This window comes from Sebastes fasciatus, chromosome 15 (genome assembly GCF_043250625.1).
Source record: "Sebastes fasciatus isolate fSebFas1 chromosome 15, fSebFas1.pri, whole genome shotgun sequence".
Classification (NCBI taxonomy): Eukaryota; Metazoa; Chordata; class Actinopteri; order Perciformes; family Sebastidae; genus Sebastes; species Sebastes fasciatus.
The window spans coordinates 19,682,052-19,700,572 of record NC_133809.1 but is presented as its reverse complement, the minus strand read 5'-3'; the positions used below and the strand labels follow the sequence as shown (position 1 = coordinate 19,700,572).

The 18,521-nt window shown below is 43.0% G+C and overlaps 1 protein-coding gene across 2 annotated transcripts in view; it reads left to right on the top strand.

Annotated features, from left to right (window-relative positions):
- LOC141783999 (cysteine-rich motor neuron 1 protein) overlaps nt 1–18,276 on the top strand; it is a 38,408-nt gene extending 20,132 nt beyond the window's left edge. Inside the window, exons 6-15 of one of the 2 annotated variants that reach the window (XM_074661664.1) lie at nt 2,565–2,768; nt 4,180–4,308; nt 4,606–4,759; nt 7,661–7,782; nt 9,478–9,696; nt 11,029–11,244; nt 12,362–12,583; nt 13,313–13,435; nt 14,480–14,658; nt 15,540–18,276. In XM_074661664.1, the coding sequence (XP_074517765.1) occupies nt 2,565–2,768; nt 4,180–4,308; nt 4,606–4,759; nt 7,661–7,782; nt 9,478–9,696; nt 11,029–11,244; nt 12,362–12,583; nt 13,313–13,435; nt 14,480–14,658; nt 15,540–15,734 (1,763 nt within the window). In that variant the 3' untranslated portion in view covers nt 15,735–18,276. The remainder of the gene's footprint in view (nt 1–2,564; nt 2,769–4,179; nt 4,309–4,605; nt 4,760–7,660; nt 7,783–9,477; nt 9,697–11,028; nt 11,245–12,361; nt 12,584–13,312; nt 13,436–14,479; nt 14,659–15,539) is intronic. The other variant, XM_074661665.1, reaches the window with a different exon arrangement.
- Nucleotides 18,277–18,521: the final 245 nt, after the last annotated feature.

The window sequence follows — 18,521 nt, the reverse complement described above, 5'->3', positions numbered from 1 at the left end:
CTAAAAGTATTGTTAACGTTGTCGGCTATTTTTTTATTTAGTCTCAGTCAGTCAAATGTCCTTGTTAGTTTTTTTTGTCAAGTTTTAGTTGACTAAAGTCTGGGAATTTTAATCTTAATCAAAGAAAATCGTAACTACTTTAGTATAGGTTTTAGACAAAATATCACCTTGTTTCTTTCTCCCGAGCACTATTGTTGTCATTGTTAACTTTAATTTAAGTAGCACAGGAAACGGAAATGCTACACTGAAAAAAAAAAAACAGTCTATACTATTTTATCTCCTCTTTAACGAAAATAAAGAGAGATTTTGGTAATGTTTCCATTTTTTAAATAACATTTTAGGCTTGTCTTTTTTCGTCAGCAATATTGCATGTTGATATAGTCACGTCCAGTGTTTAATGACTTCTTAGTCATGGGAAAAAAAGGTTGTTCATGAATATATTTAGTCATCGTTTTTGTTAACGAAATTACCATGGACTAAAAGCAAAGTGAATATTGGATTTAGATTTATAAGATGGCAAGAAACACGACTCCATGTCTGCTGGATGAAATTAATAAGGTAATAATAGGTTAATGCTGTGTTTTCAGCTTGTCCTGGTAGTCATCTGCGTATTACGTCAAGATATGGTGAGCTTTAAGTGGACAGACTTTTTTTACACTGAAATCTCAATAGCCTTAGGAAGCAAACTGAAAGATGCTATTGCGTTGCATTATGGGAAGTGTAGGCTTCAGGGTTTTAGAGCTTGACCAGTAATGGGGACAAAAACATCACAATATCTAAGCGTCTGCCGCATCTAGGGCTGTCCTCGACCAAAGAAATTCTTAGTCAACTAACACTTATATGATTTTGTCAAAAATTGATTAGTTGATTTAATCAACAGAGCTATAAACGGAGTTTCTCCACAAAGAATCACACAAAAGCGCCACTTTAAATGTTTTGTTTACCAGAGATGTGCTCATAAATTTCTTGGAAACAAGTCATTCAGCAAGAAGAAGCATGAAAAAGCTTAAAAAACGACTAATCAATTTAAGAAATCTTAGTCGACTAAGACCAAAACAACCAATTAGTCAACTAATCGATTAAGAGGGGGCAGCCCTAGCCACATCACTCTCTACCACTCTGAGTCCCCCAGCTTTAAGGAAGTGAAAAACAAAAATCCTGAAGCAACCCTTTAAAGTTTCATAATAAGGGTCATGGTACAGCAATAGAGAAAAAATAGTTCCTGTTCAGGTTAATCACAGCCAGATGGACGGAACCTCAGCAGCCAAAACTCAGCTGGGATCAGATGGGGCAAATAGGATCACCCTTTCTCCCTCCGACACACATTCAGCAAACCACACCAAACACATAAACACACACAGATATATGAACCCCCTTTTGTTTCGCACTGACGTACAAAGAAAATGCTGAGACCTACTTCTAACCTGCCTCTGTTACCAATAAACAGTGTAAGAAAAACAATTAAAACTGTTTATAGTAAATGAAAAAAGGCTTCCAGGCATCATACATCACCTCAAGCTGAGCAGCATGGCTTCACAGGTTGGCTTTTAAACTGTCTCAGACTTTGTGGTTCCTACTTAAGACTAATGGCTACAGATCTAAAATTTTGCTTTCAAGTGCTTTTGTTTCCTTCAGACTCAAATTTATCAAACGCTGACCTAGCCTTTGACCTTAGAGGTCACAGCTGAAGCTCAGATGGATGAGTTCAAGCTTTCAGTCAAAAGGTGAGCAGACACTGTGGGGACCAGCAGTTATGAATGTCATCACCCCTGCTGCGTTTCCAATGATCAAATCTCTCCCGGGACGACACGGCGATACCCTGTCTCATGTCTGTCTCATTTCGACTTAACCCTATGTATGTTGTTGCGAAGCCAGGGGCCTCTCCTGCCCCCCCTCCTTATAAATGTAGATAAGTCATTTAAATTCAACAGCTCTTGGTGACAAGCCAGTTTCCATATCTTGTTAGCTCCCTCATGGAGTATCCTGCTTCCTTCAGCTCCGCTATCACTCGGTCTCCTGTTAATTCAATTACAGTAGAGGATGTAGTATAAAGGACAATGGACTGTAGTTTTGAGTTCAATTCATGGTAGCCAAACCAAACTATACATGTGACTTTGCTGAGAATCACATCAAAGATTCACCTCTTCTCTTCACTTCATTCCTTAACCCAGTGATTCTCAAAGTGGGGTCCAGGTACCCCCAGGGGTCCATGGCAAAATAATTTGCTATAAATTATAAAACTATGCTGTATCCTTAAACAGTGCATATCTACAGATGTGGACCATTTGCACCAATAAAACAAGCATATTGTGTCCATTACTCCCCACGTTAGCTTTGGGCCAATAGAAGCTATTACTCCTTATCACTATGAAACAGGTCTGAAGTATTGAGGTTGAATACAAATAGTCCCAATGGCATCTAAGAGTACAAATAGTGTTAAGCATTAATCAGTGTTACGATTATGAGGGGGTTCTTGGAAAATGTTCTCCTCTGCAAGGGGTCCTGGCCCCAAAGAGTTTGGGAACCCCTGCCTTAACCCACAATGTGTCTCTCTTTCCTCCCAGATGTGGAGTTACTGTCGATGGACAGCACTAAGGCCAGTTGCTGGGTGAATAACAAGCTGCGAGCCCACGAGGAGCAGTGGAAAGAGGACGACTGCACCTTCTGCCAGTGTGTGGATGGAGAACCGCACTGCACGGCCATGGCCTGCAAACAGAGCTGCCAATACCCGGTCAAGATCCCCGGAGAGTGCTGTCCCTTCTGTGAAGGTATACAGTTGTGTTGGCCTTTTATATTCATCATAGGGCTGCACACTGAATCAAATATTATTCGCGATCACGATTTTGGCTTCCCACAATTAAATGAACGCAATCGACTTTGGTACTGACGTTTAAAATGCTCTGCTCATAGAAAAAACTCTGCTGCATAAATCAAGCGCTTCCTAAACTAACATCTAGAGATGATCTGCCAATTGGCAGCTGATTGAAGCCAGACGGTTTTCAGCAGTCTCATATCAGATTTTTGCCATTCACACACACATATGTGCAGCCGGCACATGATGGTTTTACGTCGGCACACAGCGGCACAGTCAGTAATATTTAAATAAAAATACAATCATATTTTTCTTAATCATTTGAATTGTGTGATTTTATGCAAATAACTATTATAGATGGCAAAAACAAAGTAAAAGGATAAAACTGAGAGTTTTTGACGGTTGGAATGTAGCACAACATGGAAGTAAAAGCCGCACTCTCGTTATTTGAATGTTTTAATTGCAATATTAGTATTTTGTCCCTAAAATCAATGAATAATCGTGATCTCAATATTGATCAAAATAATCATGATTATCATTTTGGCCATAATCGTGCAGCCCTAATTTATCATAAAGCTCATATCTATATGAGGTGCATATTAGCCCACATACCACATGTCGGAGGCTCCTGTGGCCCCGCCAGCTTTGCTACAGAGGCCATGTCGGCATGGGCTCATTAAAGGGGAGGCCACGGAGCATTCTTCAAGCTGCAGGGTTCTTTGTGGTCCTTTATTACCCTTGCCCGCCAAAATGAGACCCACCTGTGTGTGTGAGGCCGTGCCGTGCTTTTAACACAGGAGGCTGCATAATTGAAGTGGATCCCTTTTTTGTGAGCGTAATTAGTTACAGCTCGTTGGGCTGCTCCTCCCACTGAACGTGGCGAGAGAGATGGGAATAACTATGGTGCTATGTCTGTACGTGTATCCTCACTTATAGTGTGGCTTCACAATAAAGCTGGCCCTGATTCAAGAGGTCCAGTCCAGGGGACATACCATTGTCTTCACTCCTAGTCCTACAGCTAAAACATGCCCTTTATAGACACATTCATCTTATTAATGGTAGACAGTTCCATACAATACGACGGGAGAGGTATAATCCCCCTTACAGTGCGACCCACCCTGGTGTAATTGCTCTACATTTATCTGTAATTACTGTTTACTCCAAAACAACAGCAGTGTAAATAGGTAGCTATTACAGTTGGCACAAAAAAGCATCGGTGAGGTACAACACCTGAGGGGATCCTAGCACACGTATATAAAAAAACAAAACAGAAAGAAAGTCATAAAAGAAATCACAGTTTGTTCTTTGTTGTATACTGCTGCTCTCATGCAACGTTCTTACCCTCCATCATCTCTTTTGTTCTCCAGAGCCTTCTTACGAAACAGTTAGCCCCATGCTGTGCCCTCCCCTGGAAAACTGCTCGCTGTCAGGGAACGAATGCCCATACGGCTTCCAGCAAGACAAGAATGGATGTCTGCTCTGCCAATGTCTCAACAGTAAGTTTCCTCGCTTTACGTTCAACCTAAAGGGTTAAAGTTATAGGGATACATTTCTTCGGACATGCTGCTTCTTGCATTGAAACGTTGGACATACAGCACGGTATTTACCTGTTTACCTCATGCTGATGTCAAAACAATTTGCCAGACACTTGGTTTTGACAGCAAGACGTGTTCATATTCATTACAGCTTATTTGTGTACAAGGTCACAAGAATGTTCCCGTGACCTCATGCCTCTTGCTTTTGATGGATTGTTGTCCCCATGATCAAGGTGACCTCTCCCTCAACTCTTTCAGATGACTCCTGCCCTGACCTGGGAAAATACTGTTCCCTGCAATGCCCGATGGGGTACAAGAGGGATGATTTTGACTGCGAGGTGTGCGAGTGCAGCATCCCCGTGCCCAAGTGCCGACCTTTGACCTGCACTAAGACCTGCCCCTATGGATATGTGTAAGTACAACCAGTAACCCCGTGGGTTTCTCATCACCCAAGTCCAGCTACACTCATTTGTCATCCGTGTTTTCAGCCTGTGTGCAGACATCGGTGGCAGTCAGTGACGTGACGTGCAGATATATGAGGAACTATACACACTTTGCTTATACATTCTCATAAGACAGAAAAAAACAAGTGGATAGTGATGTTATGTCAGTGAGAGGTGGAAAGATACTAGAATATTGCACTCAAGCAAAAGTACGGTTACTTTAAAGACATTTACTCAAGTAAAAGTAAAAGTAGTTGTGTAAAAGTAAAAAGTAGGTCAGTTAAAATGTATTCTGGGTAAACAATACTGTGTTAGATTTTAAAAGAGGGAGGGGGGTGATACTGTTAAATTAAAGAACATCTTTAGGTTACAAAATAGATTGCATTAAAATGTTAACTTGTAAACAAGTGGAACAACATCAACAACAATAAGACACCTTCTGTCCAAACCAACAGACTGTGTCTGTGCATACTACTGATTATCAATTATATAAATATACAACTGCCTATACTTTTATAAACTAAAAAGTGGGCCAATTTAGTCCCAAGAAGTATTGAATTAGTACACTTATAAGTATACTACTAGTACATTGACATTAGTATTCTTACTACATAAAGTATACTTCGGGGAAATATACTTGAACTTTACTCAAGTATACTTCATAAACTACACTTAATAACTTTTTCGTAAGTGAATGTACATGAGTTTTTCTTGAGCCTTAAAATCAGTTTTCGCCTAGTCACCTCCTGTATTTAAATTGGTATGGCTGAATGACACTTTCAATACTTCTATTATCAAGTGCTGCCCAGAGGCCAGTGCCTGTCTGGTCCTGATCTAAAGGAAGTAGAGCAGGCTATTGCAACAGTAGTTTGGCATCCGAGATCAAAGGGCCCACCTTGGTGGCCGATCCCAGGTCTCTAAATCTGTTTGTTCGTGTTTGTGTGCGAGTAATTCACTGTGAGGTCCTCACCAGCCTCTCAGCCCCCCTGCAACTCCTCTCCACCTAATCCCATTTAACCCAATCAAACATCTGGAAGTGCTCTCTCTGCTGGGACGCTCGGTCCCCAGGCACCACTCTCATTTCATAAATCATCGTTCCGTCTCAAAACAACGATCAAAAACACATCAGGACAAAAGCGGCCTTTATGAAACGTATACAGTTGGGATTCTTTCGGGTATCTCAACCGTGCTCTTGTGGAGCCACGGCTCAAGATGGGCCCGATATGTCTGCGTGGGATGCCAGAGGAGAGTAGAACAGAGGATGAGGGGGACCCTGTGGGGAAAAGAGGAGCAGGAAGTCCTGGCTTTATCCTTCATAAGCAGCTGTTTAGGTCCAGCCTCAGAAGTCTGAAATCCTCTGAGAGCTTGCCAGCCTTACAATGCAGATCTGTCCTCTCACACACACACACTCTGCATGCAGCCACAACAAAGAAACAAAAGACACAAAGGATCTCTGTGTTTACACTGGTTGTATTGATGACATCCTGTGTGTACTGTAATGTACATATCCAACTGAAGGCCTCCGAATGTAAACTATGCGTAACCATGTGCTGAACACCCATTCTCAGGGCCGTTCTTATATGACTGAAGGTGTGTTTTCCATCCTTCATAGCTCAAAATCATCACAGTGACCTCACGGGGTCATGAATGGCATCCTTCTGGCCATCACAGTTGCTGCACACTGGAAATTGTGCCGAGCCAGCAGTCCCGGGGCCCCCAGGGGCCCCCAGTGCCTCCCCAAGCCCATCTCTATCCCCTCTGGAGCCCAAAACGCTGCTTGGCATTCCACATGCCATCTTTAAACAAAGCCTTGCTCTAAGGTCGCAGCACTCTCTGTCTCTGTATTTGTACAGTGAGGCACTAGCCAATGTTGTTTCAATAGCTGTTATTGCTGTTTCAGCATAGATAGGGTGCTCTATTTGCTGAGCCCGAGATGTTCTGTCCTCTTTATGGGACGCAGCACGGTCCACGGGTTCGAGGGCTTCTTTTATTTATGCTGCCCTGGCAGATGAAGATGAATAGAGTCATTACCCAGGCCTAATGAGGCCAATGCTTCATAAAATGGGTATCATCACTCACTTACCTTGAGGGAGAGACGCTAGGGAGGGAGGCTGGCTGGGCGAGGGAGGCTGAATGAGATAAGTGTACATACAGGTCATTCTTTCATCTGGGTTTTTCACAACTTATCAACCTGCAGCTCATCCATGTTTTATTAGGCAGATAATTGGATCCAACCGGCCTATTTCCACCCTCTGCTGCTTACGCTCTTCATACTGCTTTGGTGTCTTTGTATGTGACGATATAGCCCTTTAATGCTGCTTTGCTCTGACCACTGGACTCAAGTTTCGCTTCTGGCCAGTTTAGTTAAATTTACGAATCAGCCTGGCCATCAGAAGGTTCTATCTGTCTCTCTTTTTCTGTACTTCCCAGTCAACATGCCCACCTCATCTCTTATCCGGCCGCTGCTCTTTGGTGCTCTTATCTGTCCGCCAAAGGCTTTTGAGAGCAATAAGGATGGCAACAGGGTGAATTGGAAGCATCTGAATTGGCTTTAGATTACTCCTTCCAGAGTCGTTGGGTTGGCATGATGTGCACACCGCAGGGATGTCACGTGTCGGCCTTTTATTTGGTCCTCCTTCAAAGGCGGCTAATGTAGAGAGGGGGGAAAGCAGGTCCAGATGTTGATTATACCAGACCCGAAGCATCTGGGTTTCACTCAATCACAACGCCATGTTGCTCCACAGACCTCTGCTCATCTTGGAGATATCCAATTTTAAACTATTTGAGCTGCACATGAAGTGGTGTTGTTTACTTCCTGACATGCTCCTAAAGTAATTAACTTCATCATGTGTATGTGTGCTGCCCTGCAGGAGGAACAAGCACGGCTGTGAGATGTGTCGCTGCGTCAAGTGTCCACCCTTCACCTGCGACAAGCACTGCAGCGAGGGCTATCGGCAGAACAGGAAGAGCTGCTCCATCTGCATGTGTAAAGGTAACTGGCAATATTTCTGACCGAATAATACTGATAATGTGAAAATAGTTTGGGGGTGATCACTGATGCTTTCACGAGATATTGTGATTGATGAGTCCTAACGATGTTGATGACCTCTGACCTTACTGTGGATGAACCGTGCTGCTTGTGGCTTGGCCTTCCCTCTGCCGCTAGTCTCAAGCCAAAATTTTCATTCTCATACATAACAAATCGTAACATCAAATAGAGACTTTGTATCCGTAGAATTTTTTTTTTTTATTTCTTTATTGCCTTCATATACACAAATTAAACAAAAATAAAACATTCAAACTTACAACTGCAAAGAGGAGGATACAGTTTACAACTAGTGATGCAGCATAAAGTACTATTTGCTTATTATAGCTTTTATACAGCAATTTACATTATTGTCAATAAAATTATACAGTTCTTAAGTCTTTATTTCTAAACCTAATCCATTTTACCCATTTTCTGTTAAACTCATCTTCTTTCACTCTTAGAGAATAAGTCTTTTTTTTCATCACAAATATTATATTTCCTGTACTATATCTAACCACCGTCTACCATAGAGGATATTTAACCCTTTTTCTGATATGTACGTATATCAATATATTACCCATACTTTAAATTGATCATAGCTGCATCTTAAGCGTCATATATCAAGAGTTATCTCCTGATACATAACTACAGCTCCACCACTGTGCGCAGTGTGCAGGTTAGTGGATAGAAGGGAGATAGGAGAGCTCTGTTAGTGGAGTTGAACTTCTGCCACTAAAAGCTGATTTCCTGTGACCTTCTGCTGCTTTACTGTGGACACTTTTATGTTTGCTTGTTTTGGTTCTTGTTGGTGTTTAGCTTTATCCAGGAGGCTGTGTGTGCAGCTCTAATTAGATTCCCTCAAGTATGCCAATGCCACATTTATGCTGCACCACATTTAATGCGATGTGTTTATCTTGCCAGTTTAGCTGCATTATAAATATTTCAGCTTTAAATATACTTGTGGTTTTCCTGTATGGTGAGATGATCAGTGCAGCCGGCTCCTCACCACACAGACTTGTGCCTATAAACTGCTGTTTACCTTATTTTGAAGCTCTTATATCAGTCTCTCTGTGGACTGTTAAAATATTTAGGGGTAGGAAACTTTTTTTTGGAAGTATGTGTGTGTGTGTTTTTTTAAAGATTTAAATAAAAGAGAAGAGACAAGAAACATCTGCCTGAACTCTGCAACATCGTACAGGTCACTGTGTTTGTTCCGGATCCCAGTGGATCCCTGCAAACTTTAAGAGTTTAACACATGCTGGGGCCCTTCACAAGCTCTCTGTGTCCCTCAGCTACAACTTTTTCAGTAAGTTGACAAAAATTGTAAGAAAAGTATGAAGCTTTGTTTGTGGCTGGATTACAAATTGATTATTGGGACATAAATACACAATAAAGGAAGATCAAATACTCCTGACTGGTGAGTGTTCCAGTATATGGAACCATAACCACTTAGCTCCCACTTTAGCCTCTCATGAAATTGGAACTGAGACAATAACACTGGCCCATTTTACTGTAAATCATAAATGTACTTAATGAAATTTCCACAGTGGATTTACAGGATCCCATGCCATAGCAGGCTATGCTGCCTTTTGAAGTTTTTACACAGCTGTTCCTCAGCCACCCCAGTAATGTCTGTGCCTCTCATGTTTGCGTCTCCAGAAAGTGGCCATGTCCCAAGCACCACTGCACAGGCCTCGATGCCCAGCTATTGCCTCACCTCCAACGGGCAACGCTACGAGGAAGGTGACGGTTGGCACGACGGCTGTCGTGACTGCTACTGCCATTCCGGACGGGAGATGTGTGTGCTCATATCCTGCCCCGTGCCCAGCTGTTCTAATCCAGTTGTGAGGCCCAACCAGTGTTGTCCCACGTGTGAAGGTATGTCTCCGCAATTCAAACGGGACTTTATTTTATATCCAGTTTTAAAGGACGATTCCTGGTTATTATAACTTGGGACTCATTTTTGTAGTTTTGGCCATTATTCCTGTTGGTTATAAGAACATTGTACTCATCAAGTTGATTGTTGAGATCTGGGAATGTGGTGGCAGTCACACAGCTTTAAAGAAACTCCCAATAATTCATATATAATAAAAATGATGGCCAAAAATGAGACCCAAGTTTTGATCAACCAGAATAATCCTTTAAAATCTTGTCCTCATTTGAAAAAGACAAACTGTACCAATGGTATAAGAGCAGTTTGAGTGTTTCTTTGTTTCTGTTTGAGTTTTTTCATTCTCATGAAGCAATTTACATCAAGGTCATCGCTCCACATGTGTCATCTCTAGCTTTGTTACCTCCGCCAAGGAGGTTATGTTTTTGGCTTGGTTTGTTCGTCTGTTAGTCAGTAGGATTACGGAAACACTACTGGCCCGAATTTGCCAGATTACCAGAGAAGAACCCATTCATTTTTTGAGAGAATCTGAATCACAGGGCGGATACACAAATTAATTTCCACTTTCGTTGCGAGACATTGCGAGATAGAGCATGGCCTTGATCGAGGTCTGCTCTCTCCAAGGGCCTGTCTAGTTAAAATTGAAATAACATTTTAGGACTCAATTTGACACTCGATTACTCGTTGGAAATTGGTTGTAATTAATACTCATGCTTGAATTGCACACACACACATCTGGCAATACACAGTCCCTTAACAGCTCATTCAGCAGAGAGCTTTGGATCATTAGCTTGCTTTTAGATTTCAGACTTGCTGGCCACTTACACTCTCATACATACAGTCTGTCTGTTTCTCTAGAAGTGGAAGGCACACTGATCCCCACCCACTCTTTTTTTTTTTTTTTTTTTTATCCACAACCCTCTGACTCATGCGGGATATTTATGGAGGGGTGACTCAGTTGGCTGTTCAAATATTTAGGAGTGAAAGAATGTCTACAACTTTCAGAAGCTTCGCACACTTTGCAGTCGGGGGACAACAGGATAACTGTTTGCAGATGTCTGCTACTCTGCTGGACAGAAAGATGTTTTTCAACTAGTGTCAAAACACAACTTGGACACCACCCTATACTGCCCGAGGCTTCTTTTTAATGGCTAGTGGTCTCCCATGCATCTTTGTTCCAATAACTTTTGACTCTGTTTACGCTCTCAAGATTGTTCTCTTCATGGTGTAGCAGTTATTGTTATGAATGGATGTTTGTTTGGTGAATTTGATAGCACACACATGACTGTTTTTTTTTTCTTTTCCTCTTTCTACTATAGATGAGTCAGGCAGCGGTCAGATGGAGGGGATGGACATGGTGGTGTGCAGAGCGCCCGGGGGGGAGTTTTACGTGGAGGGGGAGACCTGGAACCTGGACGAGTGCACGCGGTGCACCTGCAGGAAGGGACGCGTCCTGTGCGATACCGAAGTGTGTCCCCCGGCTCTCTGCCAGACACCGATCAGGAACAAGGACACCTGTTGCCATGTGTGCTCAGGTAAAAAAAAACAGGAAAGCAGAAGTGAATTCAGATAAAAGTCAGCGGGCGTCACAAGTTGGGGTTGTGGGTAGGGAAGTCTAAATCTGTTTTGGATGTGCTATCAGCATGTGGTTTTGGAAGGTCGCACTCTGTTGGGCAGTTTTATGTCAGGCACCCAGACTCATAAAGAAACCAGCCAAGACCGGTTGGATTTAAATAGTGATCCTCCACGCAGGCAGGCAGCAGCACATGTGGACCGCTTTCACCCGGCGGCCCACATCGGCGGTTCATCCAACGCTCTTATAGCTGGAAGGGTTATTCCACTGAATCTGTGCTATTCCACCCGGTTATGGGAATATACTTTGACACAAATGTCTAGCCGCGAACGCAAAACCACACGCATATTTTATTTACAGCCATACCCAAACACTCGAGCCTCTTCTCATACACTCAGAATCAACATATCCCAAGCACTCCCGAGTATGAGGCCCACAAATCAGCAATGCATGACTGCGCCTGAGAGCTGCTCCTCGAGAATGCCGGGCCCACCTTATCGCTGCATCTCCCTCCACAAAAGCAGAGGCCTGCCTTTGATATATGTATGGGCCTGGTCACCAGGAATGTGGGGAATAATACACATCTCACTGACAGGCCCTGTGATGTATGTGTACAGTAGGGTAGTGCAGTGTGTGTACACGCTAACTAAAGACTTTGGTCGTGAGAAGGCCATAGATCTCAGGCCCACGGGGGGCTGATGAGACGGAGAGATAAGGCCTTCCGAGTGAACTGACATCTGCCATATGGAGTCACATGTGTTTAACATACAGTCTTATCTCGAACGCAACCCTAAAGGCCCAATAACTTTGGTGGATTTAGATGTTATACAGCTGGGATAAATGCAGGAGTCATGTAGAAGCAGGCCTCTCTAGAAGCAGTTATATATAACTCAGACAGAATTAGGCTTCTCCTTTGAAAAATGGCGATTCTCTAAAAGCTATAACCTTACACTGTCAAATCCTATTAAGTGAGGAAATAGTCTGGAACACAACCTAGCACACAACCCCATGTCTTACCTTAACCTTTGTGTAATTTCATTATTAACCCTCTTTCTAACAACCAATTTCTGCAACCACAGAGGAGACACTGAGCCCCTTGCTGCCGGTGAACAACAGCCAGCAGGAGTACTGCATCACCAGTGACGGAGACGTGCTGCTGGCCGGTGACTCCTGGAAGGCCAACGCCTGCACCAGCTGCACCTGCAACAACGGCACCATTCAGTGTTTCTCTCAGCGCTGTCCGGCCGCCAACTGCAGGGTGCCCGTCTTACGCAAGGGCCAGTGCTGCCCACACTGTCTCGGTGAGTATGTAGGTGCATCTCATTAGAGAGAAAGCTGCCTTTTATAAGTATTTGTGCCACTTTATTGCACTAAAAATACACCCAACTTTGAGTTTATGTAACACTTCCACAAACTGAGAGCAAGAACTGTCAAAGTTGTACACAACTGCCATCCTTTTTATAACAAGTGGTACCACTGGAACAGGGCACAGCCTGTTTGTTGGGTAAGTTATAATAATTCATGTCAAAAAGAGGGCGTAACTGAGGGAATGTGTGAGGCTGAATGTGTTTGTTCGTTAGACACAGCCACTCTGGCGCTACATGGGCAAACACCATCATTCGCAACAACATTCCATGTGACACACACAAACACACGCAGCGAAAACATTCCTCGAGCATCCGCACATTCACACGTGTTTCCTGTTCCCGGCTGAATCGGGAGTCGCAACGCTCTCTCTGTGGCGGCACAGGAAGGCAAAGCTCCATGTCAGCTTTTCCTATAGAGGAAAACCTCGGCATAGGCTCCCATTGTTCACCCTGATATGTCGCCGTTTTCTGCCCTTTGTTTTTGTTATTTGACCTGTGGAAAACAGCTTTTAACGTAGTGTACAAAGCAGTACAGTGGAAATTAAGGGGAGAGTTCCTATGAATGCAGCTCATACACTGACTCACAGATGGAAATGTTTACGTCTGGATTGTTTTGCATTACACCAGCGTCATTAATAATGGATCTTATTCTTGTCTGAACAGAAATTACGACGTCAATGCCGGTGATAGTGGCCACCAACGCCCCCAAGAAAACGGCCACTGTTACAGTGGAGAGTGCATTGTGGATCACCACCGTCACAGTACCGCCTGTCATCGCTGATACAGGTACCTGCTCATTACATCCCTCCACACTCTCCATATTCTCTTTAATACACTGTAGTAGTGGTAACCTCATCCTAGCTTAGGGTGACCAGGTGTTCCACTTTACGAGGGACGGTACAGCGTTTTTTATCCCTTGTCCCACATATTGAGACGATGTCCCACATTTTCATTGGCTCTAGTTTTCAAAAGTCAAACCACTGCAGAACAGACGCTTCTCTAAAATCTGGCTTTTATCCAATGGCTGGGAAGAAAGCAGGCAAGGCTGTCATCACGGCGCTGTGTTCGCTGTCAAACTGCGCACACGTGGGTCAAGTGCAGGTTAACGTTTCACCATCTTTGTCACAAGCTATGCAGATTTAGGCGGAATATGATGGAAACTACCACAAAGAAAAGGAAAAGCAGCTACAACAAAGACTGTGAAACTAATTATATGTATTTATAAGCCGGTGGAAGGCGATTCTGAGTTTTTTGTGAAATTTGGCAGTTATTTTTCAATTTCACACGAAGGGGGAATACGACATGAAGCGACACAGTTCATGCGGGTCTCACAAGAAACGTGTGGCTCAAAAGGAGATGTGCAGATCTATGGATGCATTCGGGCAGAGCATAGAGATGTTACAAGATAAGGGGCAGAATAGACATGTTTATTATTTAAGTTAGATAGACATTATATCAAAATAGTAGACTAACTCTCAGCCTTGGTAACGTGTCCCACATTGTCCCACACAAACATACTCTTTGTCCCACATTTGGTTTGTTGGGATCTGGTCACCCTATCCTAGCTATTGGCATCATTGTGTGTACTCTCTCTGCCAATCCCTGCAGATGTTTATACTAATAAAGAGTGTTTGGGATACCTTGATAAATGAGTGAAAGTTATACGAACTCGTGCTGAACTAAAACAATAATGATAAATGGACACTGGCTAGCTCTCAGCTCAGCTCTCCTGAGAGAGAAATGAGCTGTTTCCAATTTAGAATTTGGTAAATAGAGAGGGCACGGTTAATGAAAAAGCTATCGGATATCAATGTTGTCTGTGTTCCACAGATGAGCCAGCTTTGGGTGAGAATTACCCCAGCCAAACAGAGATGGCCGTCATCTACCAATCTGCAGCCTGGATCCTGGCAGGTCTCCTCCTGGCCATCATCATCTTCCTCGTCGTGGCGTTGCTCATCAACAAGAAGAAGAAGTGGGTGCAGATGTCGTGCTACAGTGCACCAAAGAAGGTGAGATCTGTTATTCACATAAATCAGATCATTGTTTTGAAGGCTTAGACCGTGTTAAAGGCAGTGTGCAGCAATTAAGGGGATCTATTGGCAGAAATGGAATATAAAATTAATAAGTATGTTTTCTTTAGTGTATAATCACCTGACAATAAGAGTCGTTGTGTTTTTGTTGCCTTAGAATTAGTCGTTAGTATTTACATAGTGAGCGGGTCCTCTTCATGGAGTCCGCTATGTTGCACCGCCATGTTTGAACAGTAGCCCAGAATGGACAAACCAAACACTGTAAACTTTTCCTGCTTGGGCCGGAGTCGATAACGTTGCTCACTCCTGTCGCCGCTGCTCTCTCTCTCTCTTGCTTCACCACTCACTTCCCACGTACACACACACTCTACGCGCTGGCTCTGCTCTAAATGGCTCTAGATGGGGCCATTCGTGTTTTCGTGTCGGCCACCGCAGCGCAGAGGATTGTGGGTCAGAATTGTCAGAACGGCATGCTGGCTTGTAAACTGCAAAATGAGACTCGATCTAGTAGGACATTCTGGTATTTTTGGCATACTGCATTTGACATACTATGTATGGTGACATAATAAACTATTGGAACGCACAGAGGGAGATTTCCTTGATCTTCCAGCTTCCGCTACAACCAGTGCTAAAGCTGTCATGACATTAGGATTAATGTAGTTTCCCCTCGCGCTGCACTTTCAACTGGAGCAAGGCCACGTCCATCATAAAGTCTACAACCCGACCATGAAATGAGATTGTAGTGTCAGAAAATCAGAATTCGTCAGCGAGAATTATCAGAAGCTAACATAAATTAGTAGGCTTTCATCCCCGTCATTCTAATAACAAGGGATTATGTTCTTTCTCCTTTTCCTGCTTAGACTGTGATCCTAAAGAAGCATGTGAACAAGAACTCGGTGGTCTACATGGAGCCCTCCAAGGAGAACAAATTTCAGAATGTGAAGAACGACTGCGGCATCATCCATTTCTCGCCAGAAATGAGCTCTAGCTGCGCGGACAAGATGACCATCCCCAGGGCCAAGCTGAGCATGGGCAATGACTGGACGCCGCGCTAAAAGAAAACTCAAACTCTGCAGATCACAGCTGTCCGGCACCTCCCACTCTCTCTTAACTGCTGTATCCATGGTGATTAGTGCAACAGTGCACACACACACACCTTGGTCGCCGCTGCCTTGTTCCCACCCTTCTGCCTGAGGATGCTCTACAAGAGACAAAGACCTCGGTTTCTTTTAATATGTGCCCATATTCTTCTTTGTGATGGAGTGAGACGCTGGGAGGTGGACGGACGGGTGGACACATAAAGGACACACCCACTCCGGGCTCTGCTTTAAAACAGAGAGGGAGGACGCCAGAGAGGCTCCTCTGTCAGAATCAGACTTTGACTGTGAACATTGTAATATTGTCGCTTTATATTATTGCCTTTGAAACTGGAACTTTGAGGCAATAAGAGGAGCATAAAAAGCTTTAGGACGGGGGTTCGGGCTGTAGTTAAAACGGGGTGTAGAGGACGCTGCCCCCCCCCCCACCCCTCCTGAGTCCAGCAGTGCTTCATGGATCTAATCATTGTCATCAGCAGGGAGGCCAAAGGAACTGATAATCCAGTTGGATCAAATTGGGTTCAGCAGCCAAATCATAATAAGTCAACAGGCTTTATAGAGTCCCAGATCCAACCCCCTGCTTTAGAATGTGTGGTTTCCATCTTAGTTTTTGTATATTTCTACAGTATTTGTACTAGTTGTAGTGTTGTTCTTGGCCACCTCTCGTTTTTATTATGGGTGTCTCCGTGGGGCCACATTGAAACATTTTTGCCAGAAACATTCCCGCCGCGGTCAAGTTCAGGAAGGATACGCTTCCCAAATAATAGCCTCCTTTCTACCTTCAAATGACCCGAGTCATTCCATTCAGAAAACGCAGGCCATAAACCGCAATTCTACGAAATTAAATATGTGAACCCTTTCCACAATACAGTAGTCTCCGTCTTTCCCCTCGGCCTCAGTCGACCTTGGCTCTTCCAGAAGGAATCGGTCAATTCAAAAACTGCAGTGTTGAAGTGGAGTGATGTTCGTCCAGGAAGAATGTCATTGTACTGACTGCAGCGCGGTGCCAGACGAATCATCTAGACCTACGGGGAATGTCTTTGATACCATGCCTCGCTTCATAACTTCATTCACAGCTGTGTGTGGAGCTACCGTTCACACCGAATGTTAGCGATAGTATTGATTTTAAAGCCTTAATTCTATAGCCTTAATGCATATCTTGTTTTCATTTAATAATTATATCAAGGAGTCTTCACCCAATATTAAAGGGGAACTACGCCCATTTTTCTAAATTCATACATGTTATTCATGTGGTCTAAGACAGTCCAAAAATATAAGTAAACATGAACAACTCTCCCAAATCCCCAAACCAGAGCGCTAAAACTCAAATTTGTGATGTCATCAAGTATAAAGTGTGGACCGCCCCGGGGAATGATCTGAGTATATGGGAACATTTTCTGTTTCACAACTGACAACAATACAATAGAATAAAGATCATTTGGGTATAAAAAAAGAAAAACATTCTGTGGGTCCATAAAATCAGCCTCCCTATTCATTGTCTATGGAACAGTTTGAGTTTTGAGTTTGAGTTTTAGCACTCTAGTTTTTGGATTTGGGAGAGAGTTGTTCATGACTACTAATATGTTTTGGACTGTCTTAGACCATAGGAATAACATGTATGAATTTTGAAAATGGCCGTAGTTCCCCTTTAAGATGAACAGATATTGCTGTACAGCGTCACTGATGGTTCTCATCAACTCTTCATATACAAATGAATGATGTGGAAGAGTCTATGGGGAACTCGCTAGTAACTGTACATAATGGTACACATTACAGAGCATGTTAAAGAGACGTAGCACTTTTCTTTGGAGCCAGTGTTTTTTTTTTTAGTAAGAAAGCTCCCTGCAGGATTCTTGTAGGGATAAAGTCCCTAATCAGGGATTTGATAGGCATATTAAGCCCACGGAGATGTTAAACCACTCAAGTGAACACGCCGTCGCAGCTAGCGGCTCCGTACCAATCTGATCAGTACGGGGGAAAGCATTACGAAACAAACTGGGGTTTCATAGGAAAAGGTTTTGGATCACAGCTCTCGATCCATTGCCAGTTTTTCTCAATACAAAGACCGTTCTGATGCCAAAATTGGTTGGAGACCAATTTATATTGAAGTGTTTTTAGTAACTCTGTGTCTGTTTGAATCATGACCATGTGCTTTAAAAATGAAGAGGCGACTGTAAAAGCTTACGCAATTCTTTGTTCTTCTACGTGTAAAAAAAAAAGTAGTTTAAATTAGTAGGACAGAAGAGTACCTTATTTATTTTTTCACATAGCTTTATTTATTATTACTAAACTATAGTTTGAGATTTTTTTTTTTTCTTTTTGGAAAATGAACCTTTTGGTAGCCAAAGCTGCTGTACATTGTAGACTATTTACCATTTCTATCTGCTATATTCTATACAACCTTATTTATTTCACTGTTGCAAAAACCTGTAAATATGTTTCCTAGATGATGAACTGTAACATTTACACCTTATTTTGAAAAATAAATGTGTGAACCAAAGTGGCCCGCACGGATGATAATTTAAGTGGCTTAGAGGAACAATTTCCCTTAAGCGCAGTGATGTCATTCAAGATGGTATCTGTTAGTGGTTTTTAACTTTGTGGGTTCTTGCACATCTGGTCCTGGAGTTGTGCCCCAAATGGGACTTTGTATTCTCTTAGTTGTTTTAAATCTGATCGTTTCCCCTTGTTCTCTTATCTCGGTAGCAGATGTGTTTAGTGGTGGTAGGTTGTTTCTGAGGGGGG